This window comes from Bidens hawaiensis, unplaced genomic scaffold (assembly GCF_021521415.1).
Source record: "Bidens hawaiensis isolate Kalapana, Puna unplaced genomic scaffold, B.hawaiensis_p1.1 tig00007984_1, whole genome shotgun sequence".
Lineage (NCBI taxonomy): Eukaryota > Viridiplantae > Streptophyta > Magnoliopsida > Asterales > Asteraceae > Bidens > Bidens hawaiensis.
Genome location: NW_027491558.1, coordinates 858,021 through 884,105, shown reverse-complemented (window position 1 = coordinate 884,105; position 26,085 = coordinate 858,021). Strand labels below are relative to the sequence as shown.

Genomic DNA, 26,085 nt, shown 5'->3' with positions numbered 1-26,085 from the left:
CAGCCCCTATTTTCACTGTTTTCACTGTTTTTAAACTGTTTTCGGGGCGAGGGACACGTACTTAAATTACGATTTATCATGGTATACTTACAAGTTATGTAAACGATTGTGTTTAAATTATGTTTCATAATGAGCAATGCAAACGGTTATCTATGGTTTACGATGTATGTGCGCCAGAATTCGAGTAAGTGATCACTTTACCATTGGAACTCTAAGGGTAGGGACTGCTGGTTTGATCCACCCACTCGTAGGGGTCGCACCTCTTTGCATGGACGAGTGCCTAGAATGGGGCAGTACTATGGGATTGAGCCCGCTCGTAGGGGTCGCGCCTCTTTGCATGGACGAGCGCCTTGTTTTCCGGCACAACGTCCGCGCGTAACCCGCGGGACGGTATTACAGTATTATTCGCTCGTAGTGGCAGCGCCACTTTGCATGGACGAGCACGGCTTTTCAGAAATGTCCACGCGCAACCCGCGGGACGGTATTACACTATTTTAGCTCGTAGTGGCAGCGCCACTTTGCATAGACGAGTACGTTTTCCAGAAACGTTCGCGCGTAACCCGCGGAACGGATCTATCAGAAATATGTTGTCAGATCTATGTTTTCATACGGATTATCAAGCATATGTTTAGACATGAAATCAGAAATGTGTTTCAATATGATCTTTATCAAAACTATGATGCAATGCGATTTACCAAGTTACTAAAACTTGTGAACTCACTCAGTTTATACTGATTCAAATGTTTTACGTGTCTTTCAGGAGATAACTAGGTAGCGCATGGAGTCACACTTAGAGCACCTCACGCTGAACATCTAAAACTAGCTTTTTGGAAGATTTTAGTTCTATCCCTTCGATGCGCGTGGTTGTTCCCGCCGCGCAAGGGGATATGGCGTGGAAATCTTCAACAGTTTTTATACTTGGATGTTTTTATGAAATTTCTAAACAATGTAATGTATTTGTATTAAACATTTCATGCGCAATGAAAATCTAACTTTGAATGTTTGCAATGGCCCGTGCTTAATTATCAATCCCCACTCGCGCGCGCCCGGCTGTTTCCGCCGCTCAGGGCCGGGTGTGACAGATTGGTATCAGAGCACTGGTTATAGCGAACTAGGAAAAGAAGTTTTAACCTAGACTATAACCGTTGGGGAATCGCATGAAATATTTTTCAAGGAAAATATTTTCAAAGGAAACTATACACACACTTAGGAACACGGGTCGCACAGTGTATAGTGAATAAAGATAAGAACATTATGTGCTCAGAGTACATGCGCTAAGTTTGATATATTTTCACTCTTTTAAAGCGAGAATGCCTCCAACTAGAGCCAAGGGAATTACCATGACACCCGAGGAACTCGCAGAAATAATCGCGCAAGCGATCGCAACACATGAGGCCAGCAAGGCCGAATCTAGTCAGGGTCGTCAGGAGAACGAGACCCCAGAACCCGAATCAGGAGCTTTGGACAAAGGATGCTCCTACACGACATTCATGGCCTGCAAGCCTTGGCCATTCAAGGGTACGGAAGGGGCCATTGGGCTCTACAACTGGATTGACAAGATGGAGACAGTTCTCTCCATTAGCGGATGTAGTGAGAACCAGAAGGTCCTTTACGCGACCTGCATGTTCCAAGAGGCAGCTTCGTCTTGGTGGAAGCTTCAAACAAAAACATTGGGGCGAGAAGTTGCTCTCCACAGGACCTGGGAGGAGCTGAAAGAGATGATGATGAAAAAGTTCTGCTCTCGCGCAGAAATTCAGAGCCTGCAACAGGAATTCTGGAACCACACCATGGTAGGAACAGATATCGACGCCTACAACAACCGGTTCAATGAGCTTTGCCAGTTGGTGCCAGACATGGCAAACACGGAGGAAAAGAAGATCGAGAGGTATATCTTTGGGTTACCTCCTGTTGTTAGGGTTCCGCTCAACGCCGCAGCGCCTCCAACCTTTGATGAGGCGGTAGCGCGGGCCACCACCCTTACAAGGGATACGGTCCGTGCGGGTATGTTGACTACGCGCGGAATCGAGCAGCGAACCTCTGATCCCAAGAGGAAGTGGAACTCTCACCACCGAGGGTCCGACTCCAAGCAGCCACCGTTCAAGAAGCATGAGAGCGCAAGGGTTTACGCGGTCCAAGCCGCGGAACCATCAAGGAAATGATACAGCGGGCCTCGCCCATGGTGCAACAAATGCAAGTATAACCACGAGGGTGAATGCGCAAGAATCGAATGCGCCAAATGTGGCAGACCAGGGCACAAGGCGATGAATTGCCGTATCAGAGAAGCTGGAGCGAGCGACAACTGCTACGCATGCGGGAAGCCAGGGCATTTTAGTCGGGATTGCCCGCAAAAGGGAAATCAAGCTCGCGGGAGAGCTTTTGTGATCGGCGCAGGCGAAGCTAAAGAAGAGCCGAATGTGGTAACCGGTACGTTTTTGCTTAACGGCCATTTTGCATCTGTCTTATTTGATACTGGCGCTGACCTAAGTTTTATATCCGCTGAGTTTAAAGACTCCCTAGGCTTAGCAACCAGTAGGCTAGACACACCTTATACTATAGAACTAGCCAATGATAGGCAGTTATGCGCGAACGAAAGAACTGAACAATGTGTAATAATCATGGGAGGTCACGGGTTCAATATTAACTTGTTGCCAATAGACTTGGGAAGTTTTGACATTGTGGTAGGTATGGATTGGTTAGTCGAGAACCACGCGGAGGTTATTTGCCATGAGAAGCAGGTTCGGATCCCACTGTTGAACGGAGAAATCTTGGTGATTCAAGGGGAAAGAAGGGGAGTTGCGACGAAACTAATTTCGTGCCTAAAGGCGCGCAAGTGCCTAAGGAAAGGGTGCTACGCCTTCCTGGCGCATGTAGTAGAGAAGAAATGAGATGAGCGAAGAATTAAAGACTTACCAGTAGTGCGCGAATTTCCAAAAGTTTTTCCTGAAGATTTGCCCGGATTACCGCCGCCGCGACAAGTCGAATTCCGTATTGATTTAGTCCCAGGAGCTGCGCCGGTAGCCCGAGCGCCTTATCGATTAGCTCCATCTGAGATGCAAGAGCTATCCAATCAGCTACAGGAACTATTGGATAAGGGTTTCATACGCCCAAGCTTCTCACCTTGGGGAGCTCCAGTGCTGTTTGTTAAAAAGAAGGATGGTTCGTTCAGAATGTGTATTGACTACAGGGAGCTGAACAAGCTGACAGTCAATAATCGGTACCCCTTACCGAGGATTGACGACTTATTTGACCAGTTGCAGGGATCCAGTTATTATTCGAAGATAGATCTACGGTCAGGATACCACCAACTTAGGGTCCATGAGGAAGATGTGCCGAAAACAGCCTTCCGAACTAGATACGGCCATCATGAGTTCTTAGTGATGCCTTTCGGGCTAACTAATGCGCCGGCTGTATTCATGGATCTGATGAACCGCGTGTGCAAACCATACTTGGATAAATTTGTAAATGTATTTATAGATGATATTCTGATTTACTCTCGGACCAAGGCCCAGCATGAGCAACACCTGAGATTGATTTTGGAATTGTTGAGGAAAGAAAAGTTGTATGCGAAGTTTTCCAAGTGCGAGTTTTGGCTTAGAGAAGTTCACTTTCTCGGTCACGTTGTAAACGAGAAAGGAATACACGTTGATCCTTCCAAAGTCAAGGCCATCGAAAACTGGGAAGCGCCAAAAACCCCAACTGAGGTGAGGCAATTCCTAGGACTAGCTGGCTACTATCGACGCTTCATTGAGAACTTCTCCAAGATAGCTCTACCTCTGACCGCGCTAACTCAGAAAGACAAGAAGTTTGTTTGGGGCGAAAATCAGGAAGCGGCATTTCAAATGTTGAAACAGAAGTTATGTAGTGCGCCAATCTTGTCTCTGCCCGAGGGGACGGATGGCATCGTCGTTTACTGCGACGCTTCACATCAGGGACTCGGATGTGTCCTTATGCAGCGAGACAAAGTCATAGCGTATGCCTCGCGCCAACTCAAGACCAATGAAAAGAACTACACAACGCATGATCTGGAACTTGGAGCGGTTGTCTTCGCGCTAAAGATTTGGCGCCATTACCTCTATGGTACAAAGTGTATAATCTTTACGGATCACAAGAGCCTTCAACATATATTTGATCAAAAGGATTTAAACATGAGGCAACGAAGATGGGTTGAATTGTTGAATGATTATGATTGTGAAATTAAGTACCACCCTGGAAAGGCGAATGTGGTAGCAGACGCGCTATGTAGGAAGGAGCGAATAAAAACGCTACGAGTCAAGGCTCTAAGGTTGACCATTCGCGCAGATCTCTCTACCCGCATCCGAGACGCTCAACAAGAAGCCTTGAAACCAGAGTTTGTTAAAAACGAATCCCTTGGGGGTATGATTAAGAATTTGGAGATCAAGGAGAACGACACTCGATATTTTGCTAACCGCATATGGGTCCCTCTCATGGGAGGATTGCGCGAGCAAGTATTAAACGAAGCTCACAAGACGCGGTATTCCGTACATCCTGGCGCAGACAAGATGTACCAAGATGTTAAAGCGCTGTATTGGTGGCCCAATCTTAAAGGCGCCATCGCGACGTATGTCAGTAAATGCCTGACGTGTTCGAAGGTGAAGGCTGAATACCAGAAACCATCAGGGTTGCTCCAACAGCCAGAAATTCCTATGTGGAAGTGGGAACAAATCTCTATGGACTTCATCACCAAACTGCCAAGGACACCTGGGGGTTATGACACGATCTGGGTTGTTGTGGATCGGCTAACTAAGTCAGCGCACTTCCTGCCGATCAAGGAAACCGATAAGATGGAAAAGTTAGCCCGATTGTATATTCGATAAGTAGTTTCAAAACATGGAGTCCCAGTGTCCATCATTTCTGATAGAGATAGTCGGTTCACCTCGAGGTTTTGGAGATCGTTACAAGGGGCTTTAGGTACTCGTCTTGACATGAGTACGGCATATCATCCCCAAACGGATGGGCAAAGCGAGCGAACAATTCAGACATTGGAAGATATGCTGCGCGCATGCGCAATCGATTTCGGAGGTAGCTGGGATACTCATCTCCCATTGGTTGAATTTTCTTACAACAACAGTTATCACACAAGCCTCAAGGCTGCGCCGTTTGAAGCTTTGTATGGGCGCAAGTGTAGATCCCCACTGTGCTGGGCTGAAGTGGGTGACAAGCAAATGACTGGTCCAGAATTGATCCAAGAAACAACAGACAAGATTTTTCAGATACGGGATCGCCTTAAGACAGCGCGTGACAGACAGAAGAGCTACGCAGATGTGCGAAGGAAACCGTTGGAGTTTCAAGTAGGGGATAAAGTACTTTTGAAAGTCTCTCCATGGAAAGGAGTCCCCCGTTTCGGCAAGCGAGGAAAGTTAAATCCGCGCTACATTGGACCATTTGAGATCCTGGAAAGGATCGGTCCAGTTGCTTATAAACTCCGTTTACCCGCCGAACTCAGTGGAGTTCATGATACGTTTCATGTGTCCAACCTCAAAAAGTGTTTATCTGACGAAACGTTGATTTTACCGTTGGAAGAGATTCACGTCGACAAACAACTGCACTTCGTAGAAGAGCCTATAGCCGTAACCGATTGGAAAGAACAAAAGTTACGCAGAAGCAGAATCAAGTTAGTAAAGGTTCAATGGAACTCAAGGCGTGGGCCTGAATTCACTTGGGAAAGAGAAGATCAAATGCGCATGAAATACCCACACCTCTTTCAGAGCATAGCTTCTGCCAGCGACGTCTCCTAAATTTCGGGACGAAATTCTCTTAACAGGGGGAAAATGTGACACCCGGTAATTTCCCAATCCTATAAACTAAGTAATCAACCTAATAATTAGGTGATTGAGAATATTATGCGCGCTATGTTAGAATCAGCGCGGGCATTTGTTATATGCGCCCTGCGCGAGCGCGCTATGTTAGAATCAGCGCGGGTATGTGTTATGTGCGCCCTGCGTGAGCGCGCTATGTTAATCAGCGCGGGCATTTGTTATGTGCGCCCTGCGCGAGTGCGCCACGTTAAGAACCAGCGTGGGCATATGTTATATGCGCCATGCGCGAGTGTTTTGGCTTTATGTTTTCATGTAACATAACTTTATGATGGGTTGACCGTCCCGCATGATGCTAAGGCGGGTGCATCCCAAATCGTTTATGCGCTTGCGGAAGGGGAAGTAACCTCCCCGCATGGCGGGAACATTGAGAGCTAGTTTGTCTGAAGCTCCAAGATGGAATTGACTTCAACATGACTGATCACTATGTTGAAATACCAAGACCACCTGGAGAATTTACAAATGAAACTCAATGTCCCTGACTGCGAGAAGGTTACGTACATACCCGCAGCAAAGAAATGTCCTTCACGCAGAAAGCTATGCGCACAAAGTGATACGCGCAGAACACTTAGTCTATTCTCCAGATGTAAGGAGATTATTCCCGCCCAAAAGAAAACAGTAGCGTGTTTCAGAGATTTCTACTTTTTAACTGTACACTGACAAAAGTACCTGAAAAAGCATACTGTAACATGAAAAGTCAACTGTCAGCCACCCTACTCTCACCAACCACAGACCTGCATGTTCTGTCCAAATCAAATCAAAATCTTTTATCCACTACTCCACTTTTAAATAAACAATAATAATTTCCATACTTTATCATCATTACACCTAGATATGAAAAGATTACAATCCCCTGAAGCAAGGGATTGTGTTCCCTTGAGTTTGCCTATAAATATGTAACCTAAACTATCACCCAAACACACTTCAAACTTCTCTCTTAAGAACTGCAAACTTGCACTAATCATCTCCCAAGCATCCATTGTTTTCATTTCCGATCCTGTTACTAGACCTTCAATTCCGAGGCCAACACCAAGAAAACCCGAATCTCGATTAATCCCTTAACAAGAACCACAGGTGAGTCTCACAGCCCATATTTTCACTGTTTTCACTGTTTTTAAACTGTTTTCGGGGCGAGGGACACGTACTTAAATTACGATTTATCATGGTATACTTACAAGTTATGTAAACGATTGTGTTTAAATTATGTTTCATGATGAGCAATGCAAACGGCTATCTATGGTTTACGATGTATGTGCGCCAGAATTCGAGTAAGTGATCACTTTACCATTGGAACTCTAAGGGTAGGGACTGCTGGTTTGATCCACCCACTCGTAGGGGTCGCACCTCTTTGCATGGACGAGTGCCTAGAATGGGGCAGTACTATGGGATTGAGCCCGCTCGTAGGGGTCGCGCCTCTTTGCATGGACGAGCGCCTTGTTTTCCGGCACAACGTCCGCGCGTAACCCGCGGGACGGTATTACAGTATTATTCGCTCGTAGTGGCAGCGCCACTTTGCATGGACGAGCACGGCTTTTCAGAAATGTCCACGCGCAACCCGCGGGACGGTATTACACTATTTTAGCTCGTAGTGGCAGCGCCACTTTGCATAGACGAGTACGTTTTCCAGAAACGTTCGCGCGTAACCCGCGGAACGGATCTATCAGAAATATGTTGTCAGATCTATGTTTTCATACGGATTATCAAACATATGTTTAGACATGAAATCAGAAATGTGTTTCAATATGATCTTTATCAAAACTATGATGCAATGCGATTTATCAAGTTACTAAAACTTGTGAACTCACTCAGTTTATACTGATTCAAATGTTTTACGTGTCTTTCAGGAGATAACTAGGTAGCGCATGGAGTCACACTTAGAGCACCTCACGCTGAACATCTAAAACTAGCTTTTTGGAAGATTTTAGTTCTATCCCTTCGATGCGCGTGGTTGTTCCCGCCGCGCAAGGGGATATGGCGTGGAAATCTTCAACAGTTTTTATACTTGGATGTTTTTATGAAATTTCTAAACAATGTAATGTATTTGTATTAAACATTTCATGCGCAATGAAAATCTTACTTTGAATGTTTGCAATGGCCCGTGCTTAATTATCAATCCCCACTCGCGCGCGCCCGGCTGTTTCCGCCGCTCAGGGCCGGGTGTGACAAGAGAAATCATAACCTTATTTATAGTAAACAATGAAATAATAAACTAGGAATCTAGATAAACAAAAAATAATAAAAGATAACATACTAACTACAAGATATTTCTATTAAAAACAGAATCAAACGGCCATCAGATTTTAGAGTATAGTCTTTAAACAATAATAATAGCCATACTCGGTAAAATCTCACTACAGCAAATCTATTGGCAAAAATTTAGGAAGGATAAGATGCAAACAAAGCATACACCAGGAGATTTCACGTAAAAATAAAATTTTAAAAGAAATAAAAAACAAATAAATAAGAAGGGCAATTTCGTCATTTGCAAAAACTATTATTTATCATCTCCCATGTATATATACCACCATTCATATGCATTCAAATGCATTATATCTATAATCTTTTATATTCACATTCATAGAGTAATTTACAGGATACAAAGAAAGAAAGAAAGAAAGAAAGAAAGAAACCCCAGACACTCAATTCTTCTTCAATTTTTTATATTATTAAATTGGGATTGCCCTCTAATTAGTAATTAATTTGGGGGTGATCAATTTATTCAATTGATATTGAATTTAGAGTTTTGACTTTTTATGGTGGTCAATATCGTGGAGAAAGCTTATTTAATGGCAGAAGGTGGATCAAGATATTGCTCTAAGAAATCAGATGATATCTGCAGTAATATTTGTGATGAGGTAATTTAATAACTTATGATACATATATATGCATCTAGTCTGTTAATTTGGAAAAAAAAATTGTTAAAAACTTTTTGGTATTTCAGTATTCATAAAAATCTATTATTTGCAATCAAAGGTCTTGATTTTCATCCCGAACCTAACTCGAAATTCGCGGGTTTGTCAGCGAACAAGTTTAACCAAACAGTTGAACATTGAAGCTTGGACTAGAACATAGGGGGTGGGGTTGTGGGTGGGAGAGTGTGTGTGCGTGGGTGGTGGGTGGGGGTGGAGAGGGTTTCTCAAAATGTTTTAAAAAATTCATAAACGACTGGGGGTTGGGCTCGAATTTTCGATCTAAAACGGGTAAATTTACGCCGCATATAAAAATTTTTGGGCGAAGGGTGTAAATTTACAATGCTTCGTAAAAAAAAGGGGTCAGGGGCGGGGCCACCCCTGGCCCTCACTAAGCTTCGCCTGTATACCCGTAAAGGCGTGAACACATTTAGCTAAAGGAGTCATGTGTTCGTGTCAACCAGACGGGTTCGTGGGCTGACCCATTTATACCATTTATTTATTCTTTTAGTTTTTTAATTATATAATAACAAAATAAACCATCGGAATAATTTCTAAGTTTTAAAATTTAAAATTTAAATTGGTATGGTTTAAACATAATTGCTTATAAAATAAAAATATATGTAAATTTAGAATTTTAAAGTATTAGTATGTAAAACAGTTAAATAATTTAATTTTCGGGACACGTTTGTGGGCTGCTTATTTGAACAGCTTATAGGCTGCAGATAATCACTCTTTGAGTGTTTAGATATAGATATAGAAAAGTGTGTGCTTAGTAACCAAAATGTGCATTTTGATTTACAGGATTCGGGCCAACCTTCGACTCTATCGCGTGTAAAATGCATTCTTCGTGGGTTAGATTTAAAAACCCTGATCTTCATATTCGTGTTGACACCCTCGATTATCTTCGCACTATACATTCACGGTCAAAAAATCACATACTTTTTACGCCCGTTATGGGAATCACCTCCAAAACCATTCCACGAAATCCCACATTATTATCACGAAAACGTCTCGATGCAAAACCTATGTAAACTTCACGGATGGAAAACCCGAGAGTTCCCTAGACGTGTTTTTGATGCCGTTTTGTTTAGTAACGAGGTCGATCTTCTAACAATAAGATGGCACGAGTTGTACCCGTACGTGACTGAATTTGTACTACTAGAATCAAACTCGACATTCACCGGGGTCCCAAAACCGTTAGTGTTTTCTAGCAACCGTGACCGGTTTAAATTCGTTGACTCGAGGTTGACTTACGGGATGATTCCTGGGAGGTTTAAAAAGGGGGAGAACCCGTTTGTTGAAGAGGCGTATCAACGGTTAGCGTTGGATTATCTTATTAAAAAAGCCGGGATCGAAAACGATGATTTGTTGATAATGTCGGATGTCGATGAAATCCCGAGCCGACACACGATTAATCTCTTAAGATGGTGTGATGATATCCCGCCCGCGCTACATCTTCGGTTAAAAAATTATTTATATTCGTTTGAGTTTCTTTCGGATAATAATAGTTGGCGGGCTTCGGTTCATAGATATCAATCGGGGAAAACGAGATACGCCCATTTTCATCACTCGGATGTGATACTAGCGGATGCCGGGTGGCATTGTAGCTTTTGTTTTCGACACGTTAACGAGTTTATATTCAAAATGAAAGCTTATAGTCATAGTGATAGAGTGAGGTTCAAGAGGTTTTTGAACCCTAGTAGGGTTCAAAATGTGATATGCAAAGGGTCAAATCTTTTCGATATGATGCCCGAGGAGTATTCGTTTAAGGATATCATCGGGAAAATGGGACCCATTCCACATTCGTATTCGGCTGTTCATCTTCCTCAACATCTAATTGAAAACGCGGACGATTATAGATTTCTCTTGCCCGGGAATTGCATGAAAGTGGTTGACCTAGGCTGACCCGAGCCCAAAGGTTGTACAAATACATGCTTAGTGTTTATTTGTTTAAAATGGAGGTCTTTATAGAGCGGGATGAGTTTCGTGGATTTATAGGTGATTGATGTAAATATTCGCTAGTTCTATTCATTTGTTTGTTTGGGAGGGCGTGGTTCGATGGTCAGACTGTTTGTTACTGACCATTGATCGACGTCTCCCTTATTATAAATTAGAAAATTTTGAACCGAGATTGATATTCTTTTATTTATTTAAATTCGTGTTTTGTTGTTTTTGTCATTGATCGCGTCTCGAGTACAGTATGGAAAGCTAAAATCAAGAAAAGTATATTCATAAAAATCATAAAAACATTTGGTGAAACATGAGAAGAAATTTTGAGAATAATCGTATGTCTATGTTACATAAGTTTTTACCATGTATAGATGTGTATCTTTATATCTACTTAAATTAGAATGTCTTGTCGTGTACAAACCTGACCTGTTTATGAAACTTTTTCAATTATCCGCGAAATTTAAGTCAAATACATGTTTTTTTTTTGTTTACTTATTTTAATAATGAGTTAAGTTTATGAATTTGAAATATTTTTTATAAGTATATATAATTAATGTTTCTTTTACATACTATACTAGATAAGAGGATTGATTATGTGGAGAATAAAGAATCTGATAATCTTCGTGTGATTTGAGGTTGGCATGTCTTGAGATGATAAGTTTATATTCTTCAAAGAATTTGGAATCTTGGAAACTGGCATTGTTTGTCCTTATGGAATTTATATATTTTTTTTGTTATTAGATAATTATATTATTATTGTAGGATCAAAAGGCGTTACTTAGGCAAAACCAGGGGTGCAAACAAGCCGAGCCCGAGCTCAACTAGGTTCGGGTTCGGCTCGTTTAATTTACATAAAGCTCGACTCGTTTCAATCTCTATTTCTAAAGCTTGAACTCAACTCGTTTACTATTTCTTAAATACCTTTTACATATTTAAAATTATTTTTATATTTTTTTCAATTATAATATATATTGTTTAGTTATTTTTCATAATATTATATAGATTAATTAACAATTATTAAATATATATATATATAAATATAGTAAATAAATTATGTTAACGACAAGCTCGTTTAGGCTCGTGAGCCGGCTTGAGCCCGACAAGTGAAGCTTAGGCTCGGGCTTGTTTATTAAACGAGTTTAGTTTTAGGCTCGAGCACGGGCTCGTCTAAGCTTGGCTCAATCGAGCTTTTTAACGAGCCGATCTCAAGTAGCTTGGCTCGTTTACACCCCTAGGCAAAACCACAAGAATCATCTGTGTAATTAACTCATGGGTTTAATAACCAGACGAGCTTATCGGACCGGGAACTAGTTTAACACTATTTGCAATCAACGTGTGAAAGCTCATTTGGTGTTGACATTTAATAATAATTAAAATACTAAATATCATTACCAAGCAGAAAATCACCATAAGAGTCAAGTAGCATGAGAATATGCCATTTCGATCATCCTTTTCAAGGTGGCCATCAAGATTGCAACAAACCGTGTCGTATTACTTTTCTTCGTGACCGTCACTTTCGCAATAAATTTGTCACGATCTGGATGGTCTAGTCGCAATCGCGATTATTACTTTGTTACTCATTGTCTATAACAAACTACATTTTAAGGTTAAAGTAACAAACTTTTATTCCCTTTATAATTTGATGCAATTGCATGCTAAACCCGTAAAACCATTGCCACGTCACCTTTTTTTTACCGATTATGGTAAAAAGAAAAAAGGTACCGTCACGTCATCTTTTACACGTATAAAACGTCTGTTACTTTATAATCCAACAAACCCTTACATTACCTATTAATTCTGATATAATTTGCTATTTACATAAACCTAATGTAATAGCATCAATTATATATACATATTGCCAATAAGCATGAATATAATTTTTTTCGGTTTAAGAAGTTTGTTACCGATTTAACGAGGGCCTTTTGGGCAATCCACATCACTTAGAGCCTTATGCCGCCTGAGCAGGGTGGTTTAAACCATCGGTTGAAGAAGAGAAAGAAGGCAGCCATATTTCTACACGGGACCCTCCAGCACCAAGCGCTGCCTCAATCACCCGAGGGGAGATTACTCTGAGGACACAACCGTAATTTTCCAATATCTCACGGGCGATGGTTAACCCTGCTACAAAATTCCATGTCATGTTGTCTTCAACCATACCTTTCGACAAAAGATCCGCTCCAAACGGTGTAAGCGAATGCATTTGTGTCTGCACAGTTAAATAAACCCGTTTTTAATTAATAATAACAATAAGTTGAGTATGAGTCGGCAACGTTAACAACTTAACATACCATGTAATGCATGTCAGGTCCATCGTCATCGATTATGATAAGAACGCCTCCAGCTGGTGCTGAGGTGGACACAATCTCAATCATTCCTCCAACATTTGTACGCAATAACGCACCCTCGATTAAGTTGCTTAAATCCTGGCGCAAAGCAGGTTCTTCAACTGCAACTTCCAAAGATTCGGGTATTTCACATACTTCTATGATGCGTTGTTGTTTATGAGCCAGTGGTTTGAGTGCACCCACAAGATCCGAGAGTACATCAGATGCATTGCATGGCTTTTTTTACATGAAAATAAAAAAATTAGTATTTTTATTTTTTTCCACAAAAAAGAAAAAGAAAAGCCATACCTTATATTATGTTTTAACAAAGGTGCAAGTGCCATAGGTGGCATGGGCATTTCCGAATCTCCAGATTTTGAAGAGAGAGAGAAAGGTCCGCCATACTCGTGTCTCGTGGGGGTAGAGGTGTCATTTGAGAAAAAATTGGATAACAGAGACCTCGTTGACTCGTGAGCTGATTCATCTATTTTCGTTAGGTTTTCTTCATTGTAGCGAACTATATTGGTCTGAAAGAAATCAGAAACTATTAGCAGAACCGATAAACATTTAACATTGATATTAAACTATCAAATGCATAAGCTCATTGAAAATATGCAGCCTATTCTTAATACGAAATTAAGGGCAGTGATATGATTCACAATATTAACGTAGTTTTCCTATTCTTTTATTCAATGAAACAGTTCGTTATAGTAACTAAATTTACATTATTTACTACGAAATGAATAAATATTATTTTTAGTGTATTGAATGATAAGGACAATATTATGAAATTTAGAAGGATACATATGAAAATTGAACTTTAGATGGATACTCCACAGCAAATTTATAGAATTATATGTTTATATAATTATTGTTTCACTGAATAAACCAAGAGAACACCATATGTAAAAGATTCATAATAAGCACAAGCATGTTTTCTTATTTGTTAATTCAGTGAACCAAACTGATATAAATAATTGATTTAGCTTTATTTACTATCAAATGGCAAATATGATATATTTAGTGTTTTGAATAAATAAATATGATATTATAAAGTTTAGAAGAATATATATATATACACACATAAATTTGAGTTTTTGGGATAATATACATGTATATAATGTGTGTGAAATTAATTCTTAAATATATATATCCATGCAAGAGCATACCTTTGTCATATGAACAGCGTCTTGCAATTGTTGAAGAGTCTCTCTCATACCGTCGCCTATTACCATTATGTCCTCGACAATATCATAAGAAATCTACAATAACATATTCAAAGAGTCAAAAAGGTAACTTCTGAAAAATTTCAAGAAATTTATTTTCTTCCAAGAAATGGATTCAAAATTAAAGGAGTGGCAAATATGAAAATAAGAGCTTCTGTTCGTAAAATTTGTGAAAAATGTCGACTAATCCGTCGTCGGGGATGAATTATAGTAATAAAAATTGACAAACTTAGGCACACACCTCATTTTTCTTCATATTGGCGGATAACATTTTGCTCAAAGTTCGAATGCTAGAAAGTGGACCACGAATCTGTTAAAAAAAGAATAATAATCATAATATTGTCTAAGAAAATTTATGTCCATAATATCGATGAACAAAGAGTTCTAAAGTGCACATAATAGATACATTACTTCATAATATTTTCCTTAAGTTTTAGCATCCAACTTTTCATTATGAATATTATATAAATCAACTTGTAACTTAAAACTGAATTTAGCAACCACCCTCATTTTTAAGTGTTTTTATCAGGATATTGGTGTCATTTGTTGAGACCATACCAGCCAGGCAGCCACCACATCATATGGGCACATATGCAAAAAAGCTTTATGTGAAACATTAAGCATATACTGTAAAAAATAGCTTTATTTATTTATATCTAAACTAGCATATACATATACAGTATAATGATAAATAAGATGCCATGCCAACAAATTTTCAAAACCAGTTCAAGAGGACCCACATGCTGTGCAGTAATAAAATGTAACTCGGTTGGTAAAATTGATGATAAAATGTACGCTGGTAGATAAAATCAGGTAAAAGTGTAAAGGTCATTTCATGCAGTTTTATAGTCAGTAATGTGAAATAGGTGTATAAAAGTCTTACTTACTCAACCAAATTACTCATCCTAACATTGTTTTGCCATGATGATTGCTGAAGTAACATTGATTTCTGTGAAAAAACATACACATATTAGTACTCGTCTTAAGATTGTTTCAAACTAAACTAGTAGAGCAGTCTTGAAACATTTGGTTTATAATATTAAGCACTAATCAAGAGTTTCTAGTAATAAACTAACAATAATATTTCACAGCATTAATCGCTCCACAGTCTACAATTAAGAAAACACCACTACCTCTCATGAACAAAACCATAAGTCAAATAATATAATTTTAACCAAAACATTCACAATAAAATGCCATGCTGAATGCAAATTGAAGATTTGTAAACTATCCATGATTTTTTTATAAATATCGATACAATTGGAAGCAGTGATTTAGTTTTAAAAACTTTGTTCTACAATCTCATAATCCACTTTTTCAGTTTTTAAACTTAAAATAACTTTGGATAAAAATCCTGGAAAATTTCTAACTGTAACACAATAACTCACTAAATTGGTCATGTACCTGATCCATAACATACGCCATAGCAACAGAGCGGGATATGTTTATTGCATTTAATCTCTGCTCAGCAGAAAAGTTGTGCAATTCCAATGTTCTATCTACAAAATTTTGGAATTCCCATGATTTTGAGATTGCATATGGGTACACTGCATAAGTATCCTCAGGTGATGAGCCTTGTTTTGCATCATCTTCTTCTTTTTGTATTTCTAGTTTTGGAATTTCAGCAACCAAAAAACCAACAACAAACGGATGTTTCACCATAGGGAAAACCAAAGCTCGAGACTCAGGAATAAATTCTGCCTACAATTACATTAATATGTATCCTAAATTGAACAAAGAACAATCAGAAACAAAAAAAAAGGTATATCCTATTCTAAAGAAAGAGTTGCATGAATATGTATCCTAAACACCACCTTAGATTGCATGAAAAATTGTACCTGTTGTTTCAAGAGTGAAGCTTCAGCTGCTCTTAATCCTGTTGGGACACTAAAATCACTGATTAATATTAGAATATCAGACACATTCCTTCCAGGATAGACGGTAACTCTGCGCAACTCTAGCCTGTCCATAACATAACTACCAGCTGGTCTCACATAAACCTGAATATTAAATGCATGCTATCAGGATTCAAATTGAGCATTCAACATCAGAATAAGATAATGTTAAAAAGCAACTAAGATGCTCCTTAAGATTTATCAATCTTCTAGTAATGAAGAAAAGCACCATCTCCATCTAAATGCTTTAAAATAGCCATAACACACACAATGCACAATTTGCTTCCTGTAATGGTTCAAGCAATTCAAAGATAACTTATGACTGTGAAACTTTCAACATTCTCGATTGTCAGCCAGCTAGTTTTGTGATGGACACCAAAACTTAAGGTAAAATTTTTAGAATGGGTAAATTGACCATAATAATTACCAGAATAGGCATGAATTATTTCCTTTCTAAAATAGGCATGACCAATCATGTCTTGAAACATAAGCCGCTTAGGCTCCAAATGGGCCAGAATGGTACAGAATGTAAAAATGACTTGGCAAAACAAAATTCTGACATGTGTCATGATAAGGCTATAGAGAAGCCTAAACAGCAATGAAAAGGCTGTGAGGTTCCGGGACTGCCATGGCTACATATTAACCTGTTCTTCAGCGTGTGGGATCCAAATGAGCCTAACCGCACGACATTTTAAGAGTCCTTGGAAACTGTCAAGGCTAAAAGAGTGCCCTATCGTCAGCGCGCAGGATCCAAAAGAGCCTAACTGAGCGACTTATTAAGCCTCTTTGGGAAATGTCTAGGCTAAGCGGGTGCCAGATCATCAGCCTGTGGGATCCAAACGAGCTTAATCGCGCGCCTTTTTAGGCGTTTTTGGAAACTCTCCATGCACGTTCGTGGCCTTTTCATTGCAGTTTAGAGGAAATAACTTTTACATGATATCCCGTGCTGGTCCATTTTGTGCCTAATGGTGCCTAAGCAGCTTATTTTTCAAGACGTGATTGGCCATGCCTATTTGCAGAGAAAATAATTTCATGCTTAATTTAAAAATCTTTTTGGTCAATTTGTCTATTTTGAAAATTTTCCCAAAACTTTATCTACAGACTTGATAAATTTTCCAATTTCCAAATCATTAGCTTGATACCTTTAACCACCAATATTGCAAATCCTAGGCTACAATTAGGTTCCCTGTTCTAACTCTAATTAAAGTCTGTTACCAAATCAATCAAATGTACCTAGTGTAAGGATTAAGGAATGCTACATAATCAATTAGGTTTCTTATTCTAACTCTAATTAAAGTTTGCTACCAAATTAATTAAGTACACCTAGTTTATGGTGCAAATAATTCACAGGCGAGTTATAATTGTCAGTCAGTTAGTTTTGTGATAGAATTTCCAAATCGTTAGCTTGATACCTTTGGTGGCCATTAATATTGCAAATCCTAGGCTACAATTAGGTTTACTATTCTAACTCTTAACTGAAGTCTGTTACCAACTCAATCAAATGCACCTAGTGTAGAGAATGCTACCTAGTTAAATAACAAGATCACACGAGCTTGAAATGAATAAATAGCTAGTTTGACACCTTTACCACTAATATTGCAAACCCTAGGCTACCATTAGGCACATTGTTCTTACTGTAACTAAAATCTATGACCAATTCAATCAAATAACATCACGAATTCACAATAGCTCACAAACGACTCAATTATACACAGTAAACCTAATAAAACCACCAATTCAATCAATTAACAGATAGTTATATAACCATGTGTACGCTGACTCAAGTATACACAGCAAACTGTAAACCTAACAAAATTACTGATAAAACAGCATCGGGATCCACAATACGACGAAACAAATAGTTATATAATTTCCAAATCGTTTGTTTGATACCTTTAGCCACTAATATTGCGAATCCTAGGCTACGATTGGGTTTACTATTTAACTGTAATTGAAGTCTGTAACTAGGTTTACTATTCTAACTGTAACTGAGAATGCTACCTGATCAAATAACAATCATAATAGGCCACAAATGAAGAAGTTATATGTATATTGACTCAATTATACAATATACACAGTAAAACCTATTAATATCACCAATTCAATGAAATAACAAATAGCTATATGCCTATATGTATGCTATTAAACTCAATTATACATATTAAACCTAATAATAATATTACTGATAACAAAGCATCCGGATCCACAATACGACGAAACAAATCCATTTGTTCAACACAAAGCGTCTGGAAATCAGAGCTTGGAAGCACGTTAGTCTGATACATTTATCACTAATACTGCAAAACCTAGGCTACCACTAGGTACATCTTACCAGCTCAATCAGATAACAACATCACAATAGCTCACAAATGACTCAATAATACACAGTAAACCTGATAAAATCACCAATTCCATCACGATAGTCTTATACCTTTACCACTAACATTTCAAACCTTAGGCTACCATTAGGTACAGTATTCTTTATGTAACCGAAACGGCGAAACCTATTACCAATTCAATCAAATAACAACATCACTACAGCTCACAGATGACTCAATTATACACAGTAAACCTAATAAAACTACCAGTTCAATCAAATAACAAACAGTCATATGTATAATGACTCAAATATAAACAGTAAGCCTAATAATATTACCAATTCAATCAAATAACAAACAGGCATATGTATATTGACTCAATTATACACAGTAAACCTAACAAAATCACCAAATCAATGAAATAACAAATAGCTATATGCCTATATGTATGTTATTAAACTCAATTACACATATTAAAACCAAATAATAATAATAATAATAATATTACCGATAACAGAGCATCCGGATCCACAATCCGACGAAACAGATCCATCTGTTCAACACAAAGCGTCTGGAAATCAGAACTCGGAAGCACAACCGCTTTACTCTTCTCAATCCTCTGCGCGAACTCCACCGGAGACGTTGACGCGCTACGTATAGCAGCTGCAATAGCGGCAGCTGACGCTACCGTGACGTCATCACCCTGCATTTGTTACTACTGTCATTATTATCACTAATACTTACGTGACGGAGAGTTGAACCGATGCTGCAATGGACGGCGGATGATGATTTGTAGTGAAATTGACGGCGGAGATCAGTGTGTTGGTGAAGATTATGATGAAATTGAGGTGTGATTGAAGAGAGTATCATTATTATATGTAGAGAGTGAGTGAGTGACGGTTATTATTGGCCGGAGAATTCTGTTACGGCGGTGGTTGCCGGTTTGGTATAAGTGGATAGGGTGGTGACGGTTATTGTGGACAGCATGTGACACAATTACAAAAGAATCGTTGTGGGGGTGGAAATGAGCCGAGCCGAGCCGAGCCGAGCCCGAGCTCGACTTGACTCGAGCTTGATTCGTTTAATTTATACAGAATTTGAGCTCGAACTTAGCTTGTTTCGAGCTCTATTTTCAAAGCTCGAGTTTAACTCGTGAGTAGCTTCTTAAGCTCGAGCTCGGCTTGGCTCATTTACTATTTATTAATTCTTTTTTATATAGAATTATTTTAATATTATTTTTTCTATTATAGTTTTGTGTATAAAAATAGATATTATTTAGTTGTTTTTAGCTATTTTCTCATAACATATTATATATATATATATATATATATATATATATATTTATATATTTATATATATATATATTAACAATTATTAAATATACATTTTAAAAAATTATATTCACGAGCCGGCTGAGCTCGATAAGTGAAGCTCGGGCTCGATTATTAAACGAGCTTACTTTTAGGCTCGAGCTCGGGTTCAGGCTCGGGCTTGATTAAGTTCGACTTGATCGAGCTTTTTAACAAGTCGATCTCGAATAGCTCGCGAGCAGCTCGACTCGTTTGCACCCCTAGGAGTAGGAGTGAGTGCAAACGAGTTGAGTCGAGCTCGTTTAACTTACGCAGAGCTCAAGTTCTTCTCGTTTTGATCTTTATTTCTAAAGATCGAGTTCGGCTCGGGAGCAAGGCCGCCTCGCGGATATGCTAAACGAGGTTAAGGCTTTGAGCCTCCAGTTTTATAGGGTATCCATCTTAAATAGGAGATACGTAATATTAGATTTTAAAAGTAGAGTTTTTTTTAGAATTAGTAACTCATTGATTGGCCATAAGCTAAGAAGGATTGATATTCTCTATTGTTTAGTGCATATCATCCATATTTTATAATTCTTGTATTCTCTCTAGCGTTATACGCATAAAATAAATAAAAGAAAAATGTCTCAACATTTTTAGTTAGTTTTAGGCAATGTTGCAAAAGTAGGTTTACAAGGCCGAGTACTCCCTGAGTACTCGCTACAAGGTATGTCGCCGATGCGAGTTTCTTTAACTCCACCTAGTTGCTAAGAATCGATCAAAGGTGGTCAAACTCGGCCAGAATCACATGTAGTCGGTAAACTTGAAGCAATTTTGACTTAAAAAAATAAAACATAATTCGTATGTCTATTATTAAAGAAAAAATATCATATTTTTAATTAATTATTAGCAATTCTAAGAATAATCTATTATTTAAAAATCTATTTCTCTTATTTATATTGATATTCACCTATTTTGTTATTAATACTATTAAACTTATGATATTTGATATATATATACTATCCAAAAATTAATTTTATTTATATTTATCATGTCCGAGTACTCCCCGAGTTCTCCGATTACACCCAACTCCCCAGTCGGCCGTCTAGGGTCCGCCTAGCGACTTTTGCAACCTTGGGTTTAGGCCTCCGAGAACGTTGAGCCGGCTCTTCTCGGGAGTAGTTTTTTTTAAGCTCAAGCTCGGCTTGGACTCAGCTCGTTTACTATCTATTAATTAATTTTTATATATTTATAATTAATTATATATATTATATATATTATTTTTTTATAATCATTTATTGTGTTGTATAAAGTAAAAAAATATTTAAAATTTATATAATTTGAAATACCTCTTTACACTGCATTCTTGAGTTTTTTATTTAAGAGTTTGGAAAAGAAAAGATAAGAAAATTTTTCTTTTTTCATTTTTGAGTTTTTTCATTAAAATAAAAGAAAGAGAATGGAAATAAAAAGTTATGGTCTTTTTCTTTCAAAACTTTCCAGCCAAATATGGTCTGATTCGGAATGAAAGTTTATAGTCATGTATAATATTACTAATTTACCATATCTTTTCCTTCCTATTTAACTCAATAATGAGGACATGATTGTAAAGTTATAATATTTTTTCTATATTTTTCTTCCTATCTAACTCAAAAATATAATTAATACTTTCTTTTCTATTCTTTTATTTTAACTCGAGAATGTCTTTTAAATATATAATTTCTTTTTTTTCTTCCTCTATCCAGTCTTATCATTTCTTTTATTTGTATTTTAAACCGAAGAATGTAGTGTCAGTGTCAATGGTAAAATCACATAATCAAATCATTTGGCATGTTTTTTATTTGAAATAATCCAAAATTAACAAATTTAAAGTAATTAGTATCACATTTTGTTTTACCTTGTTTTTCAATACAAATATCATATTTTAGTAAACAAATCAAACATTTAAAGTAACACTATCAACCTCATAAAAGTACAAACCATTGAATTTTGCTAACTTTTAGAACAAAACCAATGGCCCAATGAACTCAACTTGAGTGTGGACTAAAGACTCTTGAGACCACAACTATTATTAGCCATTTAGTCTATTATGGCAGCCATGGGCCATTCACATTAACTATGGTCACTATATGACAATTTTGACTCTACACACCACTCATAAAATAAACACCATTCATAAACTCTTCAAAATACCTAATAGATTTTAATTTCTCACTTCAGAATATATGAAATCTTTTTTGGTTAAAGTTTCTCTCCTTCTATTCTTCTGTTTAAAGATTACAAATGGAGATGTGCTCTTCTCGTCGTTGCCGCGGTCTCTTTTCGTCGTGGTTTCTGTCATAGAAGGTCAAGGTAAAACTGCACTCATATAGTAAATTCGTGTTTTATTTTAAGTTTCATAAGTAGACTTAATTATATTACTTTTGATGTTTATAATTCGTTTTGTGCAATGAACACGCACAAGGAAGAACCATACTTGTTTGAATTTAGGGGTGTCTGGTGGATTGATGGTTTTCGGATTTAATTGATGAATCTAGACATGATCCATATATTTTTCCGTGCCATGCTTAAAATGAACGCGTATTTTATTTTCTATAAGCGGGCCAAACATGTTAGCCAGCTTGCAAATTTGTTAGCAAGTTGTCGAATTAAATTATAAACGAGTTACTTAGGTCAAAAACAGGCTTTGCGGGTTGGATAGATAGATAGGCTAAGCATGTCCTAAACAGATTTTGCGAGTTGTGAACTTGTGATAGATGGCTTAAATGGGTTGATGGGATGACCTTATAAACATTTATGTTTATTTGTTTTTCTAAATTTAAATAGGTTTAAGGATCAAACTTTTTAATTAAGTGGGTTAAGCACTTAACTTAAACAAATAAATACGAACATGAACCATTTAACTAAACAGGTTAAATATGTCAACTGAAGATGACGTGAGTATTAAACGCGAAAAACAACATTTTTTTTTGATTATACAATATTAAAACTTTTATAGTATTTCATTTAGCAAGATAAAACTTAAAATATATAATTATTCCTGAAAGAAAAACTTTTTATAATCACCCAACTGAATATATATTATTACCTATAAAAAAAGTTGCAATTTCTGCAAAATCATATGAATAATAACATAAAAATACGTTTGTGAGAAATATGGTTTCAAGAAAAATGATTCTTTATTAAATAAAATAAAGGTGCAAGTGACACCCTTTGGGGTGTTTTGCAACTAAAATATGTTATTCTAATAACCAAACAAAACATGTAACTCGCAGTTTTAAAAGCCGGTGAAGATGATATAACCGTTACTTTTGGATTGAACCAAACGACCACAAACCAAACCGACGAATACAAGAAAGTGAAAGTAAAGCTTTGTTATGCCCCGGTTAGCCAAATTGATCGAAAATGGAGGAAAACAAATGACAACCTAAGAAAAGACAAAACATGTCAGTTTACGATATACAACAAACCTTATGAGGGGAATGTAGAAGGATTCAAGTGGAATATTGAGAAAGATATTCCAACAGCTACATACTTTATAAGATCATATGTTTATAATGATGCCGATGAAGAGATCGCGTATGGGCAAACCACAAACAATAAGAAGACCAATAACTTATTCAAGATTCAAGGGATTAGTGGGCATCATGTGTCGATTGATGTTGCATCCATTTGTTTTTCGGTTTTTGCTTTGCTGTCGCTTGTTGGTTTTTTCATTATAGAGAGAAGGCAGTCTAAAGTAAAAAGTTAAAAGACTATTAGTAAATACACTAGATTTTAACATTATATCGTGTTAGAAAACCAAAAGTGCTACTTGTTACTAAGTGATTATAAAAGTTATACTAAATAGGAATAAAAGGAGTGTTTATGTTACTTTTAATATAAGTTTCTTATTTGCTCTTAACTCGTGTTTTTTTACAAGTTAGTTTGTTTTAAGTTTGTGCATTTTGTGTCATGTTTTCCGCTCTTTAATTATTAAATAAGCTCTTCATAAAAACCAGTCTGGTATTGTTTTGAAAGTTCGTTTATTATTAAGTAATGAACATGAAAAATATTTTGTCCATTTGGTTTAACAAGCGAATATGGGCTATCATAGGAAATATGACAAAATGTGCTCAAACTTAAAAGAGCCTAAGTCGGTCTACAAGTGCAGCTACGAGGCCCATAAGCAATAAACCGAACGTTATCGTCGAGTTGGATCATATAGAAAACTGTCATAGGTGGTTATGTCACGATACAAATTCCTTTAAATTTTGGCCATTTCTATATCTTTCATTTTTAGTATAAAACGAGTAAATGACGAGTAGGGATGACAGTGAAACCCGAACCTGATAGAAAAACCTGAAACCCGACATAATTGGGGCGAGTAATACCCCGCCAATTAGAGTTTGGGATTAGTTTTAAAATTTTTTGTGGGTTTGAGATTTGTAATATATCCGATTACCCAACCCAATACCATTGACCATTTATCCGAGTATATACTCGATATGCCCGACATAACTTTTTGTAAACTATATATATATATTGTACATCCTAAATATTTTAAATATATTATTTGTCGAAATTTATTTATGGTAATTATTTGAGACATTTTATTTTTGTGGTAATCATTGTTTGTAATCGATTACTTGTAGTTTGCCAAAACTCGATAGAAACCCGACGGCTATTTTGAGAAAACCCGATAGGAAACCCGAAACCTGACAGGTAATTACCCGATTAACACCCGACGAGTTTGGACGAACTTTCATAATTGAGTATGGGTTTAGAAGTATTTAAACCGACCCAACCCGACCCATTGCCATCCCTGCTCACAAGTGACTTAAGTTTCGTGTTTATTTATGCTTTAAATTACTACTAATTAATTATTAATTATTAGTTGTCAATTTCGAAGATTTAATTCCCTATTCCGTCAATATCCTATAAAACAGAACGAATAATTTATAAGTCATAATTCGTTTATTTATTTCTCTAGTTTTATAAAATAAATATTAAATTAAATATATTGCTACAAATATCGTGATGTTTACAAAATGGACCCATGTACACTTTCTGAACACCTGGCTAATAGCCTATCTTAACCATGGCTAATTAAGTAAGCAATAAGTTGCTTTATGTTGGCTAAACAACCATTTTTTTAATTTCTTAGCCCCTAAAAAGCATGGTATCATTTACATTACTTGCCTTCTATGCCTAATACTTCTTTTATTCCTTACTTTATTTTTTTGCTTTGTTTCAACTTTCAAGTTACCTCAAATATTATTCAAACCTTGTTGTTGTTGTTACTTGTTACATTGTTGCATCCCCATTTCGTACTCAACCACTTCAAGCCACACTCATGTGTGAACCACGCGAAACCAACCCGCATTTTCAGCCACGAGCCCAACGGTATGGTGACCCAAACGGTCCAAACGCTCGAGCATCACAAGTGCCCCAACGGTTTAGACGATCTCCTCCACCTGAGTCACCAACACCCGTGGTTCCACTCTTACCACACTCGCAACCATCAACCTCTCATTTGCCAATATCCTCCCCAAACCCAGGGTCAGGGTCAGGGTCAGGGTCAGGGTCAGGGCCAAGGTCAGGGCGAGTGTCAGGGTCAGGACCAGGATCAGGATTAGTACCAGCACTAGTACCTCCAAGGGCCCACCACATAGACAAACCTCACCCACTACCCACCAAGGCGCATTCTTCTCACTACCCGTCGCCACCTCTACACGTCCCACCACCACGAAAAACCACACGTCTAGCTTGGCTCATTGCCATATGTTGCGTTTTGTTTTGGGTTACTATAATCGTCGGGGGCTTAATTCTTCTGATAGTCTACCTTGCTTACCGCCCAAAATACCCTAAATTTGACATCACAAGCGCCAGCCTTAACGCTGCATATCTTGATCTCGGGTATCTTCTAAACGGTGACATGACTTTGCTAGCGAATTTCACTAACCCGAATAAGAAAGTTAATGTGGAGTTTCGGTATATTGTTATTAATCTTTACTTTGAGAAAACTCTTATTGCGGCTCGGTATGTTGAACCTTTAGAAGTGTCACGAAAAGGGTATGCACTTAGAGATGTTCATATGGTGAGTAGCCAAATCCCGTTCACGAAAACACATGTCGCGTCTCTAAACCAGCAAATGAGAACCGGGAGAATCGTGTTTGAAGCAAAGAGTTTTCTTCGAACAACATCGACTCTAGGTGGGTTTTTTCGATACTCATATTGGTTATACGGGCATTGTACGTTTGTCGTTAGCAGTCCTCCTAGCGGGACATTGGTCGCTAAAAAATGCGTCACGAAAAGATGATAATCGGATTCGAAACAAGAAGATTTTTGGTCAAAA

At 37.8% G+C, this 26,085-nt stretch overlaps 3 protein-coding genes and 1 pseudogene across 4 annotated transcripts; 3 read left to right on the top strand and 1 right to left on the bottom strand.

The window, feature by feature from the left end:
• Positions 1 to 8,587: 8,587 nt before the first annotated feature.
• On the top strand, positions 8,588 to 10,651 carry LOC143636548 (uncharacterized). Its single transcript, XM_077104114.1, has 2 exons — positions 8,588 to 8,689; positions 9,548 to 10,651. The coding sequence occupies exons 1-2, from the start codon at positions 8,588 to 8,590 to the stop codon at positions 10,649 to 10,651; spliced, it is 1,206 nt and encodes a 401-aa protein (XP_076960229.1).
• Positions 10,652 to 12,581: 1,930 nt separating this feature from the next.
• Positions 12,582 to 19,329, bottom strand: LOC143636544 (chloroplast sensor kinase, chloroplastic-like; annotated as a pseudogene). The gene is made up of 9 exons (XR_013154260.1): positions 18,968 to 19,329; positions 16,085 to 16,246; positions 15,651 to 15,947; positions 15,130 to 15,195; positions 14,488 to 14,556; positions 14,190 to 14,282; positions 13,333 to 13,547; positions 12,985 to 13,261; positions 12,582 to 12,902 (listed from the first exon to the last, which is right to left on the bottom strand). The product of XR_013154260.1 is annotated as a chloroplast sensor kinase, chloroplastic-like (transcript).
• A 2,586-nt stretch (positions 19,330 to 21,915) lies between these two features.
• On the top strand, positions 21,916 to 23,621 carry LOC143636547 (high-affinity nitrate transporter 3.1-like). The gene is made up of 2 exons (XM_077104113.1): positions 21,916 to 22,100; positions 23,024 to 23,621. The coding sequence occupies exons 1-2, from the start codon at positions 21,974 to 21,976 to the stop codon at positions 23,497 to 23,499; spliced, it is 603 nt and encodes a 200-aa protein (XP_076960228.1). The 5' UTR covers positions 21,916 to 21,973; the 3' UTR covers positions 23,500 to 23,621.
• A 1,462-nt stretch (positions 23,622 to 25,083) lies between these two features.
• Positions 25,084 to 26,049, top strand: LOC143636519 (uncharacterized). The gene is made up of 2 exons (XM_077104094.1): positions 25,084 to 25,295; positions 25,326 to 26,049. The coding sequence occupies exons 1-2, from the start codon at positions 25,084 to 25,086 to the stop codon at positions 26,047 to 26,049; spliced, it is 936 nt and encodes a 311-aa protein (XP_076960209.1).
• Positions 26,050 to 26,085: the final 36 nt, after the last annotated feature.

What these genes read in the sequence shown, in the direction of transcription:
- LOC143636548 (XM_077104114.1), top strand. Translation starts at nt 8,588, where the DNA reads ATGGTGGTCAATATCGTGGAGAAAGCTTATTTAATGGCAGAAGGTGGA. An exon ending in GCAGTAATATTTGTGATGAG is followed by an intron (nt 8,690 to 9,547) that starts GTAATTTAATAA and finishes TTTGATTTACAG; the next exon opens with GATTCGGGCCAACCTTCGAC.
- LOC143636547 (XM_077104113.1), top strand. Translation starts at nt 21,974, where the DNA reads ATGAAATCTTTTTTGGTTAAAGTTTCTCTCCTTCTATTCTTCTGTTTA. An exon ending in TTCTGTCATAGAAGGTCAAG is followed by an intron (nt 22,101 to 23,023) that starts GTAAAACTGCAC and finishes TGTAACTCGCAG; the next exon opens with TTTTAAAAGCCGGTGAAGAT.
- LOC143636519 (XM_077104094.1), top strand. Translation starts at nt 25,084, where the DNA reads ATGTGTGAACCACGCGAAACCAACCCGCATTTTCAGCCACGAGCCCAA. An exon ending in TCCCCAAACCCAGGGTCAGG is followed by an intron (nt 25,296 to 25,325) that starts GTCAGGGTCAGG and finishes GTCAGGGCCAAG; the next exon opens with GTCAGGGCGAGTGTCAGGGT.